Below are 23768 nucleotides of genomic sequence, written 5' to 3'. Positions count from 1 at the left end.
GTCACAGATTTGCAAGAATTCAGCTAAAAACTGATGAGGATCTTCCAATGGAAGTCCATGAAACTTGCAATTCTGTTGCATTAGAGAAACTAATTGAGGCTTAAGCTCAAAGTTGTTTGCTCCAATGGCAGGGATAGAAATGCTTCTCCCATAGAAATCGGGAGTAGGTGCAGTAAAGTCACCCAGCACCTTCCTTGCATTGTTTGCATTGTTGTTGTTTTCGGCTGCCATGGGTTCTTCTTCTTTGAAGATTTCTGTTAGGTCCTCTACAGAGAGTTGTGCCTTAGCTTCTCTTAGCTTTCGCTTCAAGGTCCTTTCAGGTTCAGGGTCAGCTTCAACAAGAATGCCTTTGTCTCTGCTCCTGCTCATATAAAAGAGAAGAAAACAAGAAAAATGTGGAATCCTCTGTGTCACAGTATAGAGATTCCTTTAGGTGTCAGAGGAAAAGAAAAGTAGAAGACAGAAGTGGAAAATTCGAACTTGTCAAAGAAGATGGAGTTCGAATTTTGCATTAAGGAATAGTGTTAGTCCATAAATAGAAGGATGTGAGAAGAAGGGAGGTAATTTTCGAAAATTAAGTAAAGGATTTTGAAAACATTTTGAAAAATAGTCTTTAATTTTCGAAAACTGAGTTAAAAAAATGATTTTTGAAAAAGATTTTGAAATTAGAAATCAAAAAGGTTTGATTGAAAACTATTTTGAAAAAGATGTGATTAAAAAGATATGATTGGTTTTAAAAAAGATGTGATTGAGAAGATATGATTTGAAAAACATTTTAAAAAGATTTGATTTTAAAAATTAATGACTTGCCTAACAAGAAAAGATATGATTCAAACATTAAACCTTTCTCAACAGAAAAGGCAACATACTTGAAATGTTCAATCAAATCATTAATTGTTAGCAAGTATCTTTGAAAAAGGAAAGAAATTAATTTTGAAAACATTTGATTGAAAAGATATGATTTGAAAAAGATTTGATTTTGAAAAACTTTGAAAACTTGAAAAAAAAATTGATTTGAAAACAAAATCTTCCCTCTTGTGCCATCCTGGCGTTAAACGCCCAGAATGGTGCACATTCTGGCGTTTAACGCCCAAAACTATACCCTTTTGGGCGTTAAACGCCCAACCAGGTACCCTGGCTGGCGTTTAAACGCCTGTCTGTCCTTCTTCACTGGGCGTTTTGAACGCCCAGCTTTTTCTGTGCACTTCCTCTGCTGTATGTTCTGAATCTTCAATTCTCTGTATTATTGACTTGAGAAGACACAAATTAAAAATATTTTTGGATTTTTAATAATCAAAATGCAACTAAAATCAAATAACTATGCATGCAAGACACCAAACTTAGCAGTTTGTATACTACTGACACTAATGAGAATGCATATGAGACACACAAAACACTCAAGTCAAGAGAATTTAAAGATTAGAGTAAGAAATCATCAATAACATCTTGAAGATCCTTAAGACACATGAATGAATGCATGCAATTGACACCAAACTTAAGATGAGACACTAGACTCAAACAAGAAATATTTTTGGGTTTTTTTATGATTTTGTAATTTTTTTGGATTTTTCGAAAATTAAGTGGAAAAGAAAATAAAGGTATCAAAATTCTTAATGAGAATTCCAGGAATCATGCAATGTTAGTCTAAAGCTTTAGTCTAAAGGAATTAGACATAGCTAGCCAAGCTTCAGCAGGACATTGCATTCAAGAGCTAAATTGATGAAGATCAATCAGCTTTGGTGATGATAAGAACATCACCTTGAAACACTAGAATTCATTCTTAAGAACTCTGAAGAAAAATACCTGATCTAAGCAACAAGATGAACCGTCAGTTGTCCATACACAAAACAATCCCCGGCAACGGCGCCAAAAACTTGGTGCGCGAAATTGTGATCACTACACAACTTTGCACAACTAACCAGCAAGTGTACTGGGTCGTCCAAGTAATAAACCTTACGCGAGTAAGGGTCGATCCCACGGAGATTGTTGGTATGAAGCAAGCTATGGTCACCTTGTAAATCTTAGTCAGGCAGACTCAAATGGGTATAGTGATATACGAATAAAGCATAAAGATAAAGATAGAGGTACTTACGTAATTCATTGGTAGGAACTTCAGATAAGCGTATGAAGATGCCTTCCCTTCCGTCTCTTTGCTTTCCTACTGTCTTCATCCAATCCTTCTTACTCCTTTCCATGGCAAGCTTATGTAGGGTTTCACCGTTGTCAGTGGCTACCTCCCATCCTCTCAGTGAAAATGTTCCTATGCTCTGTCACAGCATATGGCTAATCAGCTGTCGGTTCTCGGTCAGGCCGGAATAGAATCCAGTGATTCTTTTGCGTCTGTCACTAACGCCCCGCCTGCTAGGAGTTTGAAGCACGTCACAGTCATTCAATCATTGAATCCTACTCAGAATACCACAGACAAGGTTAGACCTTCCGGATTCTCTTGAATGCCGCCATCAGTTCTCGCCTATACCACGAAGACTCTGATCTCACGGAACGGCTGGCTCGTTTGTCAGGCGAGCACTCGGTTGTCAGGCGATCAACCATGCATCGTGTATCAGGAATCCAAGAGATATTCACTAGAGCCTTGTTTGCTTGTAGAACAAAAGTGGTTGTCAGTCACCTTGTTCATAGGTGAGAATGATGATGAGTGTCACGGATCATCACATTCATCAAGTTGAAGAACAAGTGATATCTTGGACAAAGAACACGCGGAATTGAATAGAAAAACAATAGTAATTGCATTAATACTCGAGGTACAGCAGAGCTCCACACCTTAATCTATGGTGTGTAGAAACTCCACCGTTGAAAATACATAAGAACAAGGTCTAGGCATGGCCGAATGGCCAGCCTCCCAAAGTGAGTTCAATCATAAAAACATGATCGAAAAGCTCCGTAATACAATAGCAAAAGGTCCTACTTATAGAAAACTTGTAGCCTAAGGTTTACAGAGATGAGTAAATGACATAAAAATCCACTTCCGGGCCCACTTGGTGTGTGCTTGGGCTGAGCAATGAAGCAATTTTGTGTAGAGACTCTTCTTGGAGTTAAACGCCAGCTTTTATGCCAGTTTGGGCGTTTAACTCCCATTTAGGTGCCAGTTCCGGCGTTTAACGCTGGAATTTCTGAGGGTGACTTTGAACGCCGGTTTGGGCCATCAAATCTTGGGCAAAGTATGGACTATCATATATTGCTGGAAAGCCCAGGATGTCTACTTTCCAACGCCGTTGAAAGCGCGCCAATTGGACTTCTGTAGCTCCAGAAAATCCACTTCGAGTGCAGGGAGGTCAGAATCCAACAGCATCTGCAGTCCTTTTCAGTCTCTGGATCAGATTTTTGCTCAAGTCCCTCAATTTCAGCCAGAAAATACCTGAAATCACAGAAAAACACACAAACTCATAGTAAAGTCCAGAAAAGTGAATTTTAACTAAAAACTAATAAAAATATACTAAAAACTAACTAGATCATACTAAAAACATACTAAAAACAATGCCAAAAAGGGTACAATTTATCCGCTCATCACCTGCTTTGTTCTATTTTCTGATATTCATGAGACAAAATAAAATTGTCTCATAAATTTTCTGCTGCTGAATTCAAACAGTTTTAGATTGAAAGTTTGTTTTAAGGGGTTAATAAATTAAAGTTAAAAGAAGACCATAGATTCAACTCCCCCTTCTCTAAGCCTTCTACAACCTTCAAAATGTTTTAAAACGAAAAAGTTATGCGCGTCGAAAGTTTGGAGTGCAAAACTAAAAATTCTGCTGTATTCATCATTTTTGCTGTTCTGCATAGCTTGCATACGCGACCACTATACGCGACGCGACCAACCTTTTCGGGTTGGGCATCTTGCGTACGCGAGCAAGGAGCTTGCGTATGTGAGCATGGGAAAATGTACGCGTGGCTTACGCGTACGTGTGACCCCTGTTTTCAGCACACTTGATCTTATGTTTCTAAAACCTAATTTGGAACCTCTAAACCTCTATTTGCACTCTTTTATCCCATAAACCTCAGTTGTATGTTAAATGGCGAGTAGAAGGTCGGAAGAAGTAGTAACTTGAAGATGAAGAAAGTTTAAAAGGTGGTGAATTACGAATGAAAAGTGTGTACCCGGGTAGTAGGCAGTGGCAAAGTCCGCTTACTCTGGGTATGAGCTAGGAAAGAAGAATTATGAAAAATAAATTTAATTATAGAGTTTTGAATGAATGTATGTTTGTGATACCTAGGTAGCAGCAAGGACGGTGGTTCATCCCGCTTGCTCCAGGTTAATGGTTGAGATTTGATAATGATGATGCTTGATTTAAACTGAATGAATGTATGTTTGAGACCCTGGACAGTAGCAAGGATGGTGGTTTGTCCCGCTTGCTCCAGGTCAGAGATTGTGACGCTTGAGCAGTAGCAAGGATTGCAGTTCGTCCAACTTGCTCCAGGTTGAGCTTTTAAACACCTGCCTGGGTAGTAACCGCAGTAGTGGTTATTCCACTGGCTCTGGGTTAAGCGGGTAGTAGCAAGAGGTTGTAGCTCAAACCCACTTGCTCTGCAATGGGTGTTTTAGTCCATGGTTAGCTACCAAAACGTGTTGTGTTGGCTATATAACCAACAAATGATATCATTAGTCATAGGACAGGCATGCATCATATGCATTTGTATGTTTTGTTTGTTTATGCATTAATTGGGCTTGCTTACGTGATTATTTTGCTTACTTGCTAAGTTGTTACCTGCTGTATTTATATTCTACCTGTGTTTGCCTCTGCTTGTATTGTTTGTCTGTGCACTGGTGAATTTGGAAGGTTAGACGAGGTAGAAGGTGAATTGTAGAGTTAGAGTTTTATGAGACAGCAAGTGGATTGTGAATTGAGGGATTAACTTAGGATTGAATTAGAACCTTAAAAGCCTTAGATATCTACACCTGCTTATGGTTTATAATTTATTACCTTTAAGATTTATAATTTGAGTGTCGGAGTTTTAGGATTGCATCTGGCTTTTTCAAGACCTTATTTATTATATATGTGGGCACCTTAACCATACTGAGAACTCCTGGTTCTCACCCCATACGATATTGTTGTTTTTCATATGCAGGTCGATATTCACCTCGGTGAGTGATAGATGCAGGTTGACATTTATCAGTGAGCGTCTGGAGTTTCCTCTGCAAGCAAAGTTGGTTATCTTGGGATTAATGTATTTTGTTTTATTCTTTGTATATATGTATATAGATTTTTCACCCTTGTATTTTGTATTTTGTCCCTCCTAGAGGTTGACTTGGAGAAACAGGTGTTTTATCATATATTTGGGGTTACTATTTTGGGTTATATATAATATGTATATGTATATATTTGCTTTGGCCGGTTCTAGCTTCGTAAGCTGAGTCAGAAGCCTTGCTATATGTATCTTTGGAATTCTTCTCTCATATTTATCGCTTAAGCAAGTGATGCAATTTTTCTGTTCAATGCTTTGCTTAACTTTTCTTCACAGGCTTCTAGTTAAAATTCCATTTCACCTATATTATATATATGATTTTACTTTAGAAGTCGTAATACCTTGCCACCTCAAATTTATGACTTAAGCATAAGACTCTGTGTGGTAGGGTGTTACACGTATCACACTTCGACGACCTTTCCGGCAATATCAATAGCATATCAAATCAATGCAGTGCAAGTTGCAACAACAGTAGCGATGCAGTTAAGGAGCGCCCAACGGCACCACTTTTCCTACTACTTCCTCTCTTCTCCTTCTTTGGTTAATGACGCAGAAGCTGTAGCAATAACACCAACAGCAACTGAGGAGTCACCACTAACATCGTCTCTTTTTCTCTACAATTAGGCACTCTCTGTTTTTCTCCCTTCTCCAGATCCATAAGACTCTTCGTCTTCCTCTAAAAAAATGTCTCTTTTTTCAATTAAATAAATTAATTGTGTTGTTATTGTTGCTGTGAATGTGTTGGCTTTCCACATATAATTCTTCTCTACTTCACTGCTTTCGTTCTTTCCCTCTCTTTTTCTTTCTTCTTTGAGGGTGTGAATGAGTGAAGGTGACGACGTGGTGGCTACGAAGGAGCTCGCTCGTTCGCGGTAGAACTCACTGACAATAGTGGCGGCGTGGTGGCTACGAAGGAGTTCCCTTGTTCGCCATCTTTCTCTATTCTTTACTTCTCCCTCTATCTCTCTCTCTCTCTCTCTCTCTCTCTCTCTCTCTGATATATCTTTCTATGTAATAATAGGATGAAAGTTTGTGGGTGATCGGGTGCATGTGGTGGTGGGTGGATTTCATGGAAGTGGATGATGATGATGGAGATAGATGGAGGAGAAGGATAATGATAGAATTATTTTTTCTTTTTTGTCTATGTTGATGATTTTCAACGATGATAGTTTTTTTTTTGAAAAAAAAGAAAATGATAAAAAATGATTTTAATGAAGGGTAAATTTGTCTAGAATTTATTATTTTTTTCAAAAGGATGATTTTAATACTAAATGTAGTGTTGAGGATGATTTTAAACCAAAAAATAGGTAAGGGACGATTTTGATTTTCACCTCAAACCTTAAGAACAAAAAATTACTTGCCCTTTATTATTAGTAGACTATCAATAGTTGTAGTTAATTATTATTATTATTATTGATTTTTTAGTTTCAGTACCAAAAAAATAGTTTATATTTTTTGTTGATTGATTAGAAATAAATAAAAAAATGAGATATTCTCCACATCCAAGCAATTTCGACATCCAAGTTCATTCAAACAATTTTAGGTCACGCGCTTTTCCTACTATCTTTTTCTTCTTCTTCTTCTTCTTCTTCTTCTTCTTCTTCTTCTTCTTTATTGTAATTTAAACTTCTATTGTGGCCTAATTGTAATCATTTATAAATTATTAATGACTTAATCTCATCCGTTAATTCTAATGTTTGATGGACGCATTAGATTTAAAGGTAATAACACATAAAAGCTGGTCCCCTCTCTGCCTCTAGACACAATGTCTTTTACATTTTCCACTCACTGAAAATACTAAGAAACTGTCATCCTGTTGAATGTTTGTAAGAAAGGAAAGGAAGAGAAACCAATCTTGAAGTTCAACTCTCTACTGTAACCAAAACTCTTCTAAACCAGTCTTAAAGTTCAACTCTACTGTAACCAAAACTTATTATGACAACCAATCCAGGTATGAAAATCACAACTTTTAAGATCCTAATTAATGCTTTCGCTAAATTAAGTTTACATGTGGTATCAGAGCATGTGTTTTAAAAGTATGTCATTTTCTCTGATTTAATTATGATGTCCACAATGTATCTGATTAATTATTTATAGTAGGATTTTAATTAAGTAGGTTTCAAATTTCATGTCATCAAAGCTGCATATTTGTAGTTGTATATGTTTTATATGTTTTCTTCTGGGGATAAGTATTGTTTTGGTCCTTAATGTTGAGGGTCAGAATCAAAACCATCCCCAACATAATTTTTTATTTAGAATCATCCTTAACATTTTTTTTGTATTAAAATCGTCATTTTTAATAAAATTTTTTATTTTATTCCTAAACTACCCATATTTTAATAAAAAAATTATAAAATTTAAAAAAAAATAAAATAAAAGAACGCGTTTTGGGGGAGAGGAGGAAACGCGAAGGGGGGAGGGAGGGAAAGGGGAAAGGAAGAGGGGGAAGTGGAAGGGGAAGTGGGGGAGGGGGACGACACTGGCGAAGCTTGGAGTTATCGTCGCCGTCGCCGAAAAAAGAAAGGAGAGAGGGGCTATGACGGGGGAGAAGAGAAGAGGGAAAGGAGATGCGCCGGTTCTACTAGGGCTTGCCACCGCCGTCGCGTTGTCATCGGGAGACCACGCCGCTGAGCCGTCGCCGCTGATTCGCCCACGAGCTGCCGTCGGGGAAGTGTCGGTGGTTCTGCTTCGGCTTCTACATCTGCTTCTTCTTCTAAATCTGCTTCTTCTTATGCTTTTTCTTCTGCATCTGCTTCTTCTTCACTTTGGCTTCTGTTTTCTGCCTCTGTTGAGCTTATGCTTTTGCTTCTGTGACTGCCTCTACTTCTGCTTCTGTGACTGCCTCTCTGCTTTTGATTTTGATTCGTTGTTTTCTGATTTTATTGTTGTTGTGTGTTGATTTGATTGTTGAATTTGTTGAATTTATGTTGATTTGTTGAATTTATGTTGATTTGTTGAATTTTTTATTCCTTGATTTGTTGAATTTGTGTTGATTTCATTGATGTTGTTTTTCTTGGTGGTGGAGGTAAAGGTGCGCTGGTGGTGGTGGAAGTAAATGTGCTAATGGTAGTGGAGGGAATTTTTGTCCAAAAAAAGTTAAAAGGACGATTTTAATACGAGAAAAAATGTTAAGGATGATTCTAAATCAAAATTTACGTTGGGGACGGTTTTGATTCTGACCCTCAACATTAGGGACCAAAACAATACTTATCCCTTTTCTTTCGAATATTTTAATTTGACCATAAATTATACTCATGTATGAATTTAATCTTGAGTTTATGTTTAATGTTAATGACAATTATGAATTTATTTTGAGTACGTAGTGTACTCTAGTTTTATGAAAAATCTATAAATATTTTATTTATAGTATTAAGTTTATTTCACTATTTACTACTTGTGTATGTAATACCCGGTCTAACCGAAATTTAATTAAATAATAAGTTAAGGAGGAGCGAATATGGTTGGAATATTTGGCAATTGGAATTTGATGATTTAAATATAATATTTGGATTCAGTGAATTTTTCCGAGTCGGAAGACATAGTTTTCTGCGTAAAAGCGCGCAGTGAAATTTTGACCGACAGTACCGGCTGAGACCTGTCTGGTACTGCAGCTGAGAAAATTGATTATGAGTAAATAATATTAAGAAATGAGGAATTATGATTAGGGGAGGTAGAAATATTTGAAGTGTGATTTAAAACGCTAATGTTAAAGGTTTTGGTCCAAAATTGGGCCAACGGACAAAAATAAGTGAACTGGGCCTAAGTGGGTCCAAGACCCAACATATATAAACATTAGTTATGAGCATTTCAGCTCATTTTTACCCTAAAAGAGGGTTGGGGCGCTGAAATTGAGAAGAGGGAAGAGAAGAGAGAAAACCTAACTCTCTTTGATCTTCAAATCACCATAACTTGAGCTACGGAGCTCCGATTGACGAGCCGTTTGCGGCCACGCGTCGCTCTTCTCATCCTCTACAATTCTATCTAAGTTTTGTGGTGATTATTCCATTCATCTCTGCCCAGTTTTCGAAATTCCCCACTGTTACACGTTTTTGGGAAGTTAGTGTTGAAATCTTGTGATTTTGGGTGTTTAGGGATACTCCAACATGGATTCTAAGTGAGTTCTATCCCTACTTCATATGGGCTGAGGTAAGAAGTGCTCAAACCCTTGTGATTTGTCATTTTATGAGCCCTAGGTTGATGTATGTATGTGATATTGGTTATGTTAGTGTATTTGATGATCTTGGTGCACAATTGGGAGATTGGTGTTGCTTGAGGAGCTTTGGTGAGGCGTAGGGCTAAGGTTGGTGGAGACTTCCAAAGAAGAGGCTCAATTAATTTGGCTACAAGAGGTACGGTTTAAGTTTCATTTAAGTACCGTGTGGTGTGATGAGAATTCCTAGGCTAGATGCCCCTAGGATTAAGTTTGGATTGTGTAAATGGTTGATGCTAATATGCATAGTTGGTATGTAATGTGAATTGATGATTGGGTTGAGAATGGTGTGGCCTTGTATGCTTGGTGTATTGAAAATTTGATGTTTTGGGTAATGAGTATTGATTTGTGATTTATGCATTTAAATTGTGAAATTGGGCCGGAGGCCGTATATTTTGGGCCGGAGGCCGGAAAGAGGTAAGGAAGGTAAGTTGATGTGTGCATTGTATGATGACACAAGTGATTGGATGAATTTCATATAATGAATATATGAATGATTGGGTTGGTTATTGAATAATGAGGTTTGAGGAGTTGAAGTGTGGAAATTGGTAAATTTTGGGTGAAATAGTATAGATGAGGTATGTTTGATTTTGGTTGAGATATATTATGTGGTCATATATGTGAGTATGATTATTGATGCCTTGATGGTAGGATAATGCATGAGAGATATGTATGTTGTGATATATACTTGAGAAATGATCAAGGTTGATTTGGGGGTGAAACCATGTGGTAGTGAGTATGATATTGGTTATGTATAATGATGGTTGATTGGAAATAGTATTGTTGGAAATTGGGATGAGGAAGGATGTATGACATGTTGATATGTTTGTAATTTAGCCATTTGTTTGAAATAGGTAAAGATGGTTATATGGCGGTTTGTGAATTGTGGTAAGGTGTCAATGTATGAGTTGAGGAGGCTTGATGTTGATTTTGGTATATTTTGATTGGTATCAAAAAGGGTTGAAATTGGCATGTTTTGGTTGGTTTTGAAAAGAGTTGAAAATGGCTTGTTTTGAAAATGGCACTTTGTGGTTTTATATGAAAATATGGTTTTTGGGCATACTTTGACGGGACATAACTTGGACTACGGATCTTTGTTTTGTGCCAAATCTGTTTAGAAATGAAATTGGATCCGGGATGTCCATGCCGTTCGAAGAACGGGTGAAAAACGATTTAAAATGAGAAAGTTATGTCCGTCGGAAGATTGGGGGTTGAAGCTGTGAAATCTGCAGTTTTTAACTTAGAAAATTTTTAGCAGAATAACCCCTTGCGCGTGGGCGCACTTGGCGCGTACGCGCCGATCTTCCAGAAAACGCCATCCACGCGTGCGCGTGATGTGCGCGGGCGCGCCGATAGTGCTGCACCCAATGCCCAGCCATTTTCCAGAGAGTTGTGCCAGAACTGTGCCAGCTTTGTGCCTGGGGCACGAGAGTATCCACGCGTACGCGTGGTTGACACGTGCGCGTCGATTTGGCAAATCTTTAATCCACGCGTTGGCGTGCATGACGCTTGCGCGTCGATGAGTTTTTAAGGACATCCACGCGTGCGCGTGGAATACGCGTACGCGTGGCATTGTTTTCATGCCAAAGTTGATATTTGAGTTTTAAAAGCCAAATCTCATACTTCTAAGCCTCCGATCTCACCACTTATATCTTAAATCTTTATGATATGCCTAGCTATTAGAAAAGGGCTAGTGAATGAGGTAACTTGCGAGTGAAGCAAGGGGAAATGAATAATCAATGAGGATCATTGAGGATTATGTGAGATGTGGAGGATGATGGTGGAAGTGCTTGTTATGCCATTGGCCGAAGGGCCGTAATTGTTTATGAATTGGCTGGTTCTGGATTGAACCGTGAGCCGGAATAGCTGAGTATGCTATGAATATTGGCTGGTTCTGGATTGAACCGTGAGCCGGAATAGCTGTGTATGCTATGAATATTGGCTGGTTATGGATTTAACCGTGAGCCGGATGGCTGATATGGATGTTGATCCATGGATGAGAATTCATGCATGTTTATGCTGAATTATTGATAATTGTGAATTGCACTTCCACTATCTGAGATACGAGTTTACCTGGGTAGTAGCAAGGGTTGTGGTTCGTCCCGCTTGCTCCGGGTCAATGCTTGTGTTTTCTCTCTGGTTGTAAGGGTGACAGGGCACCGATACCCTCTAATGGCGACAGGGCGCAGATACCCTCTAATGGCGACAGGGCGCAGATACCCTCTAATGGTGACAGGGCACATATTCCCTCTAATGATATTAATACGCAACAGAGAGACTGTGCCCGGGTTAGCTACCGGACACGTCGGGTTGGCTTGATAACCGACAGATGATATCATCAGCCATAGGGCAGGCATACATCATTTGCATATGTTTGAATTGTTTGGGTTTGCCTATTTGTTTTGGATTTCTATATCATATATGCTATGTTACCTGATTACATGCTACTTGTTCTACTTGTACCTTATTTGTGTATTACTTGACTGTATTGCTTGTGTTTGTACAACTGAGAGATCCCTCATGATGGTGTTGGTGGATGTTGGGGGCTGTTCATGATGAGATGAATTGATGATGCGATTGCATGATGATGATGATTTTTGAATGAGATCATTTGAGCCCCTGGGTGGACGTAGTGATGTGATTTCACTGGCTCCACGCGAGGGTATGATGTATTGATATAGAGCTGCTGAGGCAGAGCAACTGGTAATGGCTTTGCTTATGGTTCTGAGTCCGATTCGTGAAAGAATCAGTGGATTGGGAAAACATGTGTAATATGAACTAGATTTAGCATCCCCTTACGTCAGATGCCTATTTATGGATTAGTGAGAATCTAGGCTGGATATTTGGCGAAAAGGAGTTTAGGATGCTTAGTGAGTTTTTATTGCAGTGCATTGGTTTTATTTGGCACTTTTACCGTACTGGGAACCCATGGGCCCGGGGTTCTCATTCCGTATATCTCTTGTTTTTCAGATACAGGTCCAGGTACTCAGAAGTGAGCTGTGGTTCGTCTGAGAGACGGCGAAGATATTTATTTCCTCTACTTTGTGTTTTGAGTAGAATCTCTCCATCTTTGTTTTGAAAAGATTATATTATGTGTTGAACTCTTTTGGAACTTGCCTATAGAGGCTCTCATGTTTCTTTGGGAGAGATTAGGATATATTGTTGTCAACTACTTTCGTACTGTACCCTAGCCGGCCTAAACTTCGCGGGTCGCGACTAGTGGCTATTTACTTACGTTATATATATCTATCTGTTATCTGTCTCTTAATCTCCTTTATGTCTTGTCCGTTTATCGCTTTTGGCTTCACAGTTTAACTTTTCATTGTCGTAACGTGAGTGATACGTCTTTGCGATTTTTATTTCTACTCTTTTCAGGCTTCTCGATTAATATTCCTTTCGAAATTACCTATATTTATATATACAAAAAAAAATCCACCTGAGAGTCGTACCACCGTAATATCATTGACTTATGACTCGAGCATAAGGATGTGAATATTAGGGTGTTACATTTTGGTATCAGAGCAGTTCGTCCTCGTGAGCCTAAGGGATGGAACTGCTTATGCTTCAATGCATACTCTGAGTCTGTGCCTGTGCTAGTTATGGTATCTAACTGATACATCTAGCATGAAGTCCATGAGTGTACCTTTGGTACTTTGAAGCACTATTCTTCCGATATTGAGACTGATCAACTTGATATCGATTGTTTGGTGTGTAGAGGAACCAGATGGCGCCTCGTGGACCCGGTCGTGGACGTGAGAGAGATCGTACGAGTACTCAGGAACCAGAAATCAACCTGAATAACCCGGTAAGCCTTATGGCGGCTTTGGAGAATATGGCTGCTGCTATGCAGACCACTGCAGAGGCTCTTGGGCAACAGATAAACAATAATGGCAATAGCGGAAGAGGAGCTCAAGGCCCGATGACACTGGCAACTTTCTTAAAGGTTAATCCACCTAAGTTCAAGGGAACCACTAATCCAGCTGAAGCTGACACTTGGTTTCAGGCCATGGAGCGAGCCCTGCAAGCGCAGTTGGTGCCTGAAGAGCAGTGTGTTGAATTTGCTACCTATCTGCTCACGGGGGAAGCATCGCATTGGTGGCAAGGGGCTCGACGCCTCCTGCAGCAGGGGAATGATCCTATCACCTGGGGTGCCTTCCAAGTGGAATTCTATAAGAAGTACTTTCCGAATTCCGCCAGAACAGCCAAGGAATTGGAGTTACTACAGCTGAAGCAAGGTGCTATGTCCGTATCTGAGTATACAGACAAATTTGAGGAGCTATTCAGGTTTTCCCGCATGTGTCAGGGAGCTCCAGGAGACTTTGAGGAATGGAAGTGTATTAAGTATGAGGGAGGACTTCGAAGTGAAATCCTGAACTCCGTTGGACCGATGGAGATTAGGGTCTTCTCCGAACTTGTGAACAAGAGCCGTATTGCTGAAGAATGTGTGAGGAAGGCTGTTGAGGCGAAGAATGACCGTCGGGAGTCCCACCGCAGGGAGCACAATCAAGAATACCCAACAAGGGGTCAAGAGTTTAAGAGAAGAGGATACCCACAACGTTTTCCTCAAAGGCGAAATGACCTTGCGACGAATAAGAATTCCCAAGGAAAGGGTAGGGAAAAACAAATAGTGGCTGCTTCGGATGTTTTGAGCTGTCAGAGATGTGGAGGTCATCACCCGAATAGACCGTGTCGTTATGGTTCGGGTTTGTGTTACAATTGCGGAAAGCTAGGACATTTGGTCAGAGATTGCCCACACCGGAAGGATCGGGAGGCTGCCAGGTCCGATTTTCATACCTGAGGTAATAAGAAAACTGATAACTTAATTCTTTACCACTTTACATAATGCTGAAGGCTGGTATTCACTCATAATACATGGTCGAATGAAAAATTATGATCTGTTCTAGATAACCCTAAGTTATCTTAATAAGAGGTTTGGTGAGTATAAATGATTAGGTAGGCCTTTAACGGAAAGCAACCTCAGAATGGAATGACTGGTGGGTGATGTCAAAGCCATCATTCGGGAACTCCGTGTCGAGGTAGATTGGGACTTTGCCATGGTTGTAGAGGAGTTGGACATGTGTCCTAGAAATGTCCTAAGGAGGTCAACTGGAATACTACCAAGAGCCAACAACAAGGTCGTGTGTTCACTACAACAACGGGGGATACCGTTAGATCCGACAGTTTGGGAATTGGTAACAACGTGCTAAAGGCACGATTAAGTTGGTATGTGGTTTTGGCTATCATAGATAGAAATCTAATGAATGCCAGTCATGCTAAGTTGTGGTTGAGTACTTGAGGAAGTAAGTGATAAAGCTCGTACTAGACGAGAAGTCAGAATAAAGCAACGGAAACTTGTGGAAGCAGTAACACAGGATAGCTACGAATAAGAGTTGTAAAAGTTTAATATAGTATCTTATGTTTGAATACTAGAAGGGTTAAGAGGGTTACTGCAAGTAATGATCCCCAAATAATTGGGAATGATTGCGGCTACGAGCTTTGATGGTTCTAAAGCGGATGAGGAAATTATCATTAATGCACAATTAGATTTAGATGATGATTGAGTGCAAGTTGTTGTGTTCGAGAGATGAGTGCTATGATGTTTGGTCATGGTGACCTTGGATTTAGATTGAGGTTTATAATGATCGGTTTTGAAAGACGAATGTGAAAACCATTAAATCGAAATGTCGATGCGGTATTGAGATTGGTTTGAGGGAACCCGTGACAGGTGGTAAACTCCAATTTTTGGAGAGGTACTGTTGAAAATTTTTCCCCAAGAATTTGAAAGAGTATTGGTTTTGGTTTTGAAGATGATTTTTGATTGATAAGCCAGAGGCTTTATATCAGCAAGTCATGAAGAAATTTGAGGGTTTGAGAATAAGAAAGTAAGTTTGGAGATTATGCTTGGAGTTGAACTGTGATTAGAGGAATTGGCTTGGCAGAGAGAGAGAGAGGATAGTGATGGAGTATGATTAAGGTGTAGTGATGATCATTGATTGATTATAGTGATGTGAAAAAAAAAATGGCTATGATTAACGATGATGGCAATCTTATTGATGACATGATTCGAGATTTAATAGGGTGTGAGTTGATGAGACGGTAAAAGTAAGGAACGAGACTGTTGGTCGGCGTTGAACGAACGGCCGAGACCCTCAGGAATAGAGAAATCAGAGCGCGGCAACGGAAGCGCGCAGAGTAAAAGGACCTTGGAACTGTTATGCGTTGGATATAAAGGCACACTACGTGCGCGTACTCGTAGTGATGAATGGAATTTTCGAGGGCGAAAATTTCTGTTAGGGGGGTAGAATGTAATACCCGGTCTAACCGAAATTTAATTAAATAATAAATTAAGGAGGAGCGAATATGGTTGGAATATTTGGCAATTGGAATTTGATGATTTAAATATAATATTTGGATTCAGTGAATTTTTCCGAGTCGGAAGACATAGTTTTCTGCGTAAAAGCGCGCAGTGAAATTTTGACCGGCAGTACCGGCTGAGACCTGTCTGGTACTGCAGCTGAGAAAATTGATTATGAGTAAATAATATTAAGAAATGAGGAATTATGATTAGGGGAGGTAGAAATATTTGAAGTGTGATTTAAAACGCTAATGTTAAAGGTTTTGGTCCAAAATTGGGCCAACGGACAAAAATAAGTGAACTGGGCCTAAGTGGGTCCAAGACCCAACATATATAAACATTAGTTATGAGCATTTCAGCTCATTTTTACCCTAAAAGAGGGTTGGGGCGCTGAAATTGAGAAGAGGGAAGAGAAGAGAGAAAACCTAACTCTCTTTGATCTTCAAATCACCATAACTTGAGCTACGGAGCTCCGATTGACGAGCCGTTTGCGGCCACGCGTCGCTCTTCTCATCCTCTACAATTCTATCTAAGTTTTGTGGTGATTATTCCATTCATCTCTGCCCAGTTTTCGAAATTCCCCACTGTTACACGTTTTTGGGAAGTTAGTGTTGAAATCTTGTGATTTTTGGTGTTTAGGGATACTCCAACATGGATTCTAAGTGAGTTCTATCCCTACTTCATATGGGCTGAGGTAAGAAGTGCTCAAACCCTTGTGATTTGTCATTTTATGAGCCCTAGGTTGATGTATGTATGTGATATTGGTTATGTTAATGTATTTGATGATCTTGGTGCACAATTGGGAGATTGGTGTTGCTTGAGGAGCTTTGGTGAGGCGTAGGGCTAAGGTTGGTGGAGACTTCCAAAGAAGAGGCTCAATTAATTTGGCTACAAGAGGTACGGTTTAAGTTTCATTTAAGTACCGTGTGGTGTGATGAGAATTCCTAGGCTAGATGCCCCTAGGATTAAGTTTGGATTGTGTAAATGGTTGATGCTAATATGCATAGTTGGTATGTAATGTGAATTGATGATTGGGTTGAGAATGGTGTGGCCTTGTATGCTTGGTGTATTGAAAATTTGATGTTTTGGGTAATGAGTATTGATTTGTGATTTATGCATTTAAATTGTGAAATTGGGCCGGAGGCCGTATATTTTGGGCCGGAGGCCGGAAAGAGGTAAGGAAGGTAAGTTGATGTGTGCATTGTATGATGACACAAGTGATTGGATGAATTTCATATAATGAATATATGAATGATTGGGTTGGTTATTGAATAATGAGGTTTGAGGAGTTGAAGTGTGGAAATTGGTAAATTTTGGGTGAAATAGTATAGATGAGGTATGTTTGATTTTGGTTGAGATATATTATGTGGTCATATATGTGAGTATGATTATTGATGCCTTGATGGTAGGATAATGCATGAGAGATATGTATGTTGTGATATATACTTGAGAAATGATTAAGGTTGATTTGGGGGTGAAACCATGTGGTAGTGAGTATGATATTGGTTATGTATAATGATGGTTGATTGGAAATAGTATTGTTGGAAATTGGGATGAGGAAGGATGTATGACATGTTGATATGTTTGTAATTTAGCCATTTGTTTGAAATAGGTAAAGATGGTTATATGGCGGTTTGTGAATTGTGGTAAGGTGTCAATGTATGAGTTGAGGAGGCTTGATGTTGATTTTGGTATATTTTGATTGGTATCAAAAAGGGTTGAAATTGGCATGTTTTGGTTGGTTTTGAAAAGAGTTGAAAATGGCTTGTTTTGAAAATGGCACTTTGTGGTTTTATATGAAAATATGGTTTTTGGGCATACTTTGACGGGACATAACTTGGACTACGGATCTTTGTTTTGTGCCAAATCTGTTTAGAAATGAAATTGGATCCGGGATGTCCATGCCGTTCGAAGAACGAGTGAAAAACGATTTAAAATGAGAAAGTTATGTCCGTCGGAAGATTGGGGGTTGAAGCTGTGAAATCTGCAGTTTTTAACTTAGAAAATTTTTAGCAGAATAACCCCTTGCGCGTGGGCGCACTTGGCGCGTACGCGCCGATCTTCCAGAAAACGCCATCCACGCGTGCGCGTGATGTGCGCGGGCGCGCCGATAGTGCTGCACCCAATGCCCAGCCATTTTCCAGAGAGTTGTGCCAGAACTGTGCCAGCTTTGTGCCTGGGGCACGAGAGTATCCACGCGTACGCGTGGTTGACACGTGCGCGTCGATTTGGCAAATCTTTAATCCACGCGTTGGCGTGCATGACGCTTGCGCGTCGATGAGTTTTTAAGGACATCCACGCGTGCGCGTGGAATACGCGTACGCGTGGCATTGTTTTCATGCCAAAGTTGATATTTGAGTTTTAAAAGCCAAATCTCATACTTCTAAGCCTCCGATCTCACCACTTATATCTTAAATCTTTATGATATGCCTAGCTATTAGAAAAGGGCTAGTGAATGAGGTAACTTGCGAGTGAAGCAAGGGGAAATGAATAATCAATGAGGATCATTGAGGATTATGTGAGATGTGGAGGATGATGGTGGAAGTGCTTGTTATGCCATTGGCCGAAGGGCCGTAATTGTTTATGAATTGGCTGGTTCTGGATTGAACCGTGAGCCGGAATAGCTGAGTATGCTATGAATATTGGCTGGTTCTGGATTGAACCGTGAGCCGGAATAGCTGTGTATGCTATGAATATTGGCTGGTTATGGATTTAACCGTGAGCCGGATGGCTGATATGGATGTTGATCCATGGATGAGAATTCATGCATGTTTATGCTGAATTATTGATAATTGTGAATTGCACTTCCACTATCTGAGATACGAGTTTACCTGGGTAGTAGCAAGGGTTGTGGTTCGTCCCGCTTGCTCCGGGTCAATGCTTGTGTTTTCTCTCTGGTTGTAAGGGTGACAGGGCACCGATACCCTCTAATGGCGACAGGGCGCAGATACCCTCTAATGGCGACAGGGCGCAGATACCCTCTAATGGTGACAGGGCACATATTCCCTCTAATGATATTAATACGCAACAGAGAGACTGTGCCCGGGTTAGCTACCGGACACGTCGGGTTGGCTTGATAACCGACAGATGATATCATCAGCCATAGGGCAGGCATACATCATTTGCATATGTTTGAATTGTTTGGGTTTGCCTATTTGTTTTGGATTTCTATATCATATATGCTATGTTACCTGATTACATGCTACTTGTTCTACTTGTACCTTATTTGTGTATTACTTGACTGTATTGCTTGTGTTTGTACAACTGAGAGATCCCTCATGATGGTGTTGGTGGATGTTGGGGGCTGTTCATGATGAGATGAATTGATGATGCGATTGCATGATGATGATGATTTTTGAATGAGATCATTTGAGCCCCTGGGTGGACGTAGTGATGTGATTTCACTGGCTCCATGCGAGGGTATGATGTATTGATATAGAGCTGCTGAGGCAGAGCAACTGGTAATGGCTTTGCTTATGGTTCTGAGTCCGATTCGTGAAAGAATCAGTGGATTGGGAAAACATGTGTAATATGAACTAGATTTAGCATCCCCTTACGTCAGATGCCTATTTATGGATTAGTGAGAATCTAGGCTGGATATTTGGCGAAAAGGAGTTTAGGATGCTTAGTGAGTTTTTATTGCAGTGCATTGGTTTTATTTGGCACTTTTACCGTACTGGGAACCCATGGGCCCGGGGTTCTCATTCCGTATATATCTCTTGTTTTTCAGATACAGGTCCAGGTACTCAGAAGTGAGCTGTGGTTCGTCTGAGAGACGGCGAAGATATTTATTTCCTCTACTTTGTGTTTTGAGTAGAATCTCTCCATCTTTGTTTTGAAAAGATTATATTATGTGTTGAACTCTTTTGGAACTTGCCTATAGAGGCTCTCATGTTTTCTTTGGGAGAGATTAGGATATATTGTTGTCAACTACTTTCGTACTGTACCCTAGCCGGCCTAAACTTCGCGGGTCGCGACTAGTGGCTATTTACTTACGTTATATATATCTATCTGTTATCTGTCTCTTAATCTCCTTTATGTCTTGTCCGTTTATCGCTTTTGGCTTCACAGTTTAACTTTTCATTGTCGTAACGTGAGTGATACGTCTTTGCGATTTTTATTTCTACTCTTTTCAGGCTTCTCGATTAATATTCCTTTCGAAATTACCTATATTTATATATACAAAAAAAAAATCCACCTGAGAGTCGTACCACCGTAATATCATTGACTTATGACTCGAGCATAAGGATGTGAATATTAGGGTGTTACATTTTGGTATCAGAGCAGTTCGTCCTCGTGAGCCTGAGGGATGGAACTGCTTATGCTTCAATGCATACTCTGAGTCTGTGCCTGTGCTAGTTAGGGTATCTAACTGATACATCTAGCATGAAGTCCATGAGTGTACCTTTGGTACTTTGAAGCACTATTCTTCCGATATTGAGACTGATCAACTTGATATCGATTGTTTGGTGTGTAGAGGAACCAGATGGCGCCTCGTGGACCCGGTCGTGGACGTGAGAGAGATCGTACGAGTACTCAGGAACCAGAAATCAACCTGAATAACCCGGTAAGCCTTATGGCGGCTTTAGAGAATATGGCTGCTGCTATGCAGACCACTGCAGAGGCTCTTGGGCAACAGATAAACAATAATGGCAATAGCGGAAGAGGAGCTCAAGGCCCGATGACACTGGCAACTTTCTTAAAGGTTAATCCACCTAAGTTCAAGGGAACCACTAATCCAGCTGAAGCTGACACTTGGTTTCAGGCCATGGAGCGAGCCCTGCAAGCGCAGTTGGTGCCTGAAGAGCAGTGTGTTGAATTTGCTACCTATCTGCTCACGGGGGAAGCATCGCATTGGTGGCAAGGGGCTCGACGCCTCCTGCAGCAGGGGAATGATCCTATCACCTGGGGTGCCTTCCAAGTGGAATTCTATAAGAAGTACTTTCCGAATTCCGCCAGAACAGCCAAGGAATTGGAGTTACTACAGCTGAAGCAAGGTGCTATGTCCGTATCTGAGTATACAGACAAATTTGAGGAGCTATTCAGGTTTTCCCGCATGTGTCAGGGAGCTCCAGGAGACTTTGAGGAATGGAAGTGTATTAAGTATGAGGGAGGACTTCGAAGTGAAATCCTGAACTCCGTTGGACCGATGGAGATTAGGGTCTTCTCTGAACTTGTGAACAAGAGCCGTATTGCTGAAGAATGTGTGAGGAAGGCTGTTGAGGCGAAGAATGACCGTCGGGAGTCCCACCGCAGGGAGCACAATCAAGAATACCCAACAAGGGGTCAAGAGTTTAAGAGAAGAGGATACCCACAACGTTTTCCTCAAAGGCGAAATGACCTTGCGACGAATAAGAATTCCCAAGGAAAGGGTAGGGAAAAACAAATAGTGGCTGCTTCGGATGTTTTGAGCTGTCAGAGATGTGGAGGTCATCACCCGAATAGACCGTGTCGTTATGGTTCGGGTTTGTGTTACAATTGCGGAAAGCTAGGACATTTGGTCAGAGATTGCCCACACCGGAAGGATCGGGAGGCTGCCAGGTCCGATTTTCGTACCTGAGGTAATAAGAAAACTGATAACTTAATTCTTTACCACTTTACATAATGCTGAAGGCTGGTATTCACTCATAATACATGGTCGAATGAAAAATTATGATCTGTTCTAGATAACCCTAAGTTATCTTAATAAGAGGTTTGGTGAGTATAAATGATTAGGTAGGCCTTTAACGGAAAGCAACCTCAGAATGGAATGACTGGTGGGTGATGTCAAAGCCATCATTCGGGAACTCCGTGTCGAGGTAGATTGGGACTTTGCCATGGTTGTAGAGGAGTTGGACATGTGTCCTAGAAATGTCCTAAGGAGGTCAACCGGAATACTACCAAGAGCCAACAACAAGGTCGTGTGTTCACTACAACAACGGGGGATACCGTTAGATCCGACAGTTTGGGAATTGGTAACAACGTGCTAAAGGCACGATTAAGTTGGTATGTGGTTTTGGCTATCATAGATAGAAATCTAATGAATGCCAGTCATGCTAAGTTGTGGTTGAGTACTTGAGGAAGTAAGTGATAAAGCTCGTACTAGACGAGAAGTCAGAATAAAGCAACGGAAACTTGTGGAAGCAGTAACACAGGATAGCTACGAATAAGAGTTGTAAAAGTTTAATATAGTATCTTATGTTTGAATACTAGAAGGGTTAAGAGGGTTACTGCAAGTAATGATCCCCAAATAGTTGGGAATGATTGCGGCTACGAGCTTTGATGGTTCTAAAGCGGATGAGGAAATTATCATTAATGCACAATTAGATTTAGATGATGATTGAGTGCAAGTTGTTGTGTTCGAGAGATGAGTGCTATGATGTTTGGTCATGGTGACCTTGGATTTAGATTGAGGTTTATAATGATCGGTTTTGAAAGACGAATGTGAAAACCATTAAATCGAAATGTCGATGCGGTATTGAGATTGGTTTGAGGGAACCCGTGACAGGTGGTAAACTCCAATTTTTGGAGAGGTACTGTTGAAAATTTTTCCCCAAGAATTTGAAAGAGTATTGGTTTTGGTTTTGAAGATGATTTTTGATTGATAAGCCAGAGGCTTTATATCAGCAAGTCATGAAGAAATTTGAGGGTTTGAGAATAAGAAAGTAAGTTTGGAGATTATGCTTGGAGTTGAACTGTGATTAGAGGAATTGGCTTGGCAGAGAGAGAGAGAGGATAGTGATGGAGTATGATTAAGGTGTGGTGATGATCATTGATTGATTATAGTGATGTGAAAAAATGCCAGTATAGTTAATAATATGTTAATTAATTTTAGAATTAGATTTACCCAAAGGAAATTCTGTTCTATTATTAATAGAATTGGAAGAGAAAATTTATTATTCTTGAGTCAGATATATATATTGTCCAGAGATAGTATATATATTTGGTAGAGAATTTTAATCTTCAAGTATGATAAATATGACATTTATTTTGTATGTTAGTATATTATAGAGTTTTATCCAAAGGTGAACTATAATATGCTTTGTTATGTTAAATTAAAATTAATATGAGTATTGTATGATTAAATGACAGGTATGTCAATCCATTCACAAGCTTTCATCTGTTACCATGTTTAATGGCTTAAACTTCTCTTGAATGGAGTGAACAAGTGAAATTCTATTTAGATCTTTTGGATCTTGACTTGTCACTTTTGGAAGAGAAATCCATTGTCCCTGGTGATATGATGAAGATGAAAAGTATGCACTTAAGACATGGAAACGTTCTAACAGATTAAGCCTTATGTTTCTGCGAATGACTACTGCAAGCAATAGTAAGACTAGCCTTCCACAAGGCGAAAGTGCTAAAGAATATCTTGCGTTTGTGGAAGACTACTTCCGTTTTGCTAATAAGTCACTCGCTAGTACATTAATGTCACAGCTCACGGCCATGAAGTTTGATGGGTCTAAGAGCATGCAAGAGCATATTATTGAGATGACTAATATTGCTGCAAAATTAAAGCCACTGGGTATGACAGTTGATGACTCCTTTATGATGCAGTTTATTTTGAACTCACTACCTTCTGATTACGAAGCTTTTCAAATTAATTATAATGTCATGAAGGAAAAATGGGACGTTAATGAATTGATTGAAAAGCTCATACAGGAAGAAAATAGACTTAAGAATTGTGGTTGTCATTCTGTCAACTTGGTTCAAGGAGCTGGCAAATCATAAAAGATTAAAGACAAAGCTCAAGAATTTTAAGAAGAAAGGACATGCCAATACAAAACAGTGTCATTTTTGTAAGAAGGAATGATATTTCCAAAAGGATTGTCCTAAACGTAAGGCATGGTTCGAAAAGAAAGGTATATTTGAAACATATGTATGTACTTATGAATCAAATTTAATTGATATTCCTCATAATTCTTGGTGGCTTGATTCTGGAGCTACAACTCATGTATCTAATGTAATGTAGGGATTTCTTACAATCCAAACCACAAGCCAAAGTAAGATGTTCCTCTACATGGAAAA

At 39.8% G+C, this 23768-nt stretch overlaps 1 protein-coding gene across 1 annotated transcript; it reads left to right on the top strand.

Moving 5' to 3' along the window:
- Positions 1-23051: 23051 nt before the first annotated feature.
- LOC130939559 (uncharacterized) lies at positions 23052-23471 on the top strand. Its single transcript, XM_057867653.1, has one exon. The coding sequence runs from the start codon at positions 23052-23054 to the stop codon at positions 23469-23471; it is 420 nt and encodes a 139-aa protein (XP_057723636.1).
- Positions 23472-23768: the final 297 nt, after the last annotated feature.

This window comes from Arachis stenosperma, chromosome 7 (genome assembly GCF_014773155.1).
Source record: "Arachis stenosperma cultivar V10309 chromosome 7, arast.V10309.gnm1.PFL2, whole genome shotgun sequence".
Classification (NCBI taxonomy): domain Eukaryota; kingdom Viridiplantae; phylum Streptophyta; class Magnoliopsida; order Fabales; family Fabaceae; genus Arachis; species Arachis stenosperma.
This window is presented reverse-complemented; position numbering and strand designations above follow the sequence as displayed.

What these genes read in the sequence shown, in the direction of transcription:
- LOC130939559 (XM_057867653.1), top strand. Translation starts at nt 23,052, where the DNA reads ATGACTACTGCAAGCAATAGTAAGACTAGCCTTCCACAAGGCGAAAGT.